Below are 2,415 nucleotides of genomic sequence, written 5' to 3'. Positions count from 1 at the left end.
AAGTCATTGTGTTGTTGCTAAATGTATTTGTGAGCCAAGATTAATGTGTAATTCTAATCCTCCATTGGCAGTGCTGGGGACTAGTCACAGGGCCTTGTCCTTGTAAGGGCAATCTTTTGGGACAACAGTGCTGGTTTTCCAATTTCCAGAGTTTAATACTATTCCATACACTCTGGAATGGCCTGTTCTCCATCTTCATGCAGGACCCACTGACCATATTTGGCAACTGTAAGGCTCACCTGGGTCCTTTCTTCTGCCTGGGTTCTCACTACTGCACTACTCTACTTCATTTTAGTCTCTAGTTCTTCAAGAGTTAATCTTGCTTTTCTCCCGACATCTTAGTGAGGCTGCTGTGGTCCATACCATGCTCTGAGCTTTGCCATGCCACCCAAAGACAAGAAGAGGAAAGATGCCGGGAAGTCAGCCAAAAAAGACAAAGATCGAGTAAATAGATCTGGTGGCAAGGCCAAAAAGACGTGGTCCAAAGGCAAAGTTTGGGACAAGCTGAACAATCTCGTCCTGTTTGACAAATCTACATACGGCAAACTCTGTAAGGAAGTTCCCAACTATAAGCTTATCACTCCAGCCGTGGTCTCCGAGAGACTGAAGATTCGAGGTTCCATGGCCAGGGTAGCCTTTCAGGAGCTACTTAGTAAAGGACTTATCAAGCTGGTTCCAAAGCACAGAGCCCAAGTAATTTACACCAGAAACACAAAGTTCGGAGATGCCCCAGCTGCTGGTGAAGATGCATGAACAGGTTCAATCAGCTGTACATTTGGGAAAATAAAACTTCATAGAATCAGAAAAAAAAAAAAAAAAAAAGAGTTAGTCTTTAGTGTCTCCTAGGGGGCCACTGTTCCCTTGAAAAAAGGTAAAGGCTATGGATTCTGTCTGCAGATCAGATCTGTCCTCTCCAAAGTTAATTCTTGCTTTGTGACCTTTGTACTTCTCCTGCCAGCTTTCCTGTGTAAGCTAGTTACGGTTCTTATTTATATTTATCTGCATCTTTCTCCATCACGTCAATCTCTCTCAGATCTTTCACTTGACATAAATTCCCTCCCGTCAGTAGGGACCTTCCAGAAGCTTCCTTAATGGCATTCTACTTTTGATAAACTTGTGGTTTGCCTTTGTTTTGGCCTTGCTCAATTTTTGTTTGTTTATACTTTTGAGATGGAGTCTCACTATGTAACCTGGGCTGTCCTCAGAAGTGTAACCCCTACCTCCTGGGCGCTGCGATGACAGGTATATACTAACACATTCAGATCAATCCTGTTCATTAATGTTTCCCCTCCCCCTCAACAGGATAAAGGATTGTGAATCGACCAGTTCACTCTGACTGTACCTTCGATACTACTCCTCTGCCTGGGTACTTTCACCACTGTAGATGAAGTATACTCATGAGAGGCTGGGGAGTCAGCTCAGTTGGCAAGATATTTCAAGCACAAGTGTGAAGACCTGAGTTCAGCCCCCAGCCTCAGCAAAACAGCCAGATGCTGGGGTGCTGCTTAGCTGCATGTCTGCCTCGCCACAAGGGTTCTGGGCAAGCTGTTCAGGGGAGGCAGAGCACAGTTCATAAAATAGGGGTCCCAGTCATGTTTACCCGGATGAGAAACAGCAGCTTCTGAGATGGATGCTGTCGTACCCAGTCTCCTGTGTACCCAGACACCGCTGGCAAGTCACTGGGAGTTGGGAATGGAGTCTGGGGGTCTGGAGGTCCTCTCAGGGCATCTATGCACCAGGCAGGAAAGGGAAGGCTGAACCCAGGACTGAGGGGGTGGGGGTGGGGGATCCAGTTTGGTTCTGAGCGAGTACTGAGAATATGGAGGAACTAAGAGAGGGTCTTCCCAGGGAGAGTTAAGCATGGGCCTTTTTGATAAAGGAGATGGTCCTAACTTGTCCGAACTGTTTTATTTGATGGTGGGCGGAGAAGAATGCATACACCTTACTCAGGGCAAACCAGGGATTAAATACTTTTTTCAGGAAAGGATGTCCAGGAAGGGAAGCTCATTGACTGCACTCCGGGCCTATCTAGATACTACATTCACATGCAGAACTCCAGGTTTTTATGCTACCTGACTGATTGTCATGGTCCTCTCAATCGGGTGTCATGGTTATGTGTTCCAGACCAGCTAGCTTTGAAGGAGACTGGCTCTAAGCCTGATGTTCTCAATACAGAAAGTCCCCAGAGTCTGAGTCTGTTCAAGCTTACCAGTTCTGTCTAGAAGTGCAATCTACTTGCCCCAGAGGGAACATGGCTGGGAATCCCAGCACTGGGAAAGCAGGGAGAGGAGATTCCTGGGAACTTCTTTGGGACTTGTTGGTCAGCTAGTCTAGCTGACTTCAGGTTTCATGAGAGACCATGTCTCAAAATACAAGGTGGAAAAGAATTAGACACTGTATTTGACATTGACCTCT

The 2,415-nt window shown here is 46.3% G+C and overlaps 1 protein-coding gene across 1 annotated transcript; it reads left to right on the top strand.

Moving 5' to 3' along the window:
* Positions 1–381: 381 nt before the first annotated feature.
* LOC308423229 (small ribosomal subunit protein eS25-like) lies at positions 382–753 on the top strand (the record flags this gene model as incomplete). The annotated part of the gene is made up of 1 exon (XM_080919905.1): positions 382–753. One exon carries the CDS (start codon positions 382–384, stop codon positions 751–753), a length of 372 nt encoding a protein of 123 aa, XP_080776031.1.
* Positions 754–2,415: the final 1,662 nt, after the last annotated feature.

The sequence above is a fragment of the Micromys minutus genome, assembly GCF_963924665.1.
Source record: "Micromys minutus genome assembly, chromosome: 1".
In the NCBI taxonomy this organism is placed as follows: Eukaryota; Metazoa; Chordata; class Mammalia; order Rodentia; family Muridae; genus Micromys; species Micromys minutus.
This window is presented reverse-complemented; position numbering and strand designations above follow the sequence as displayed.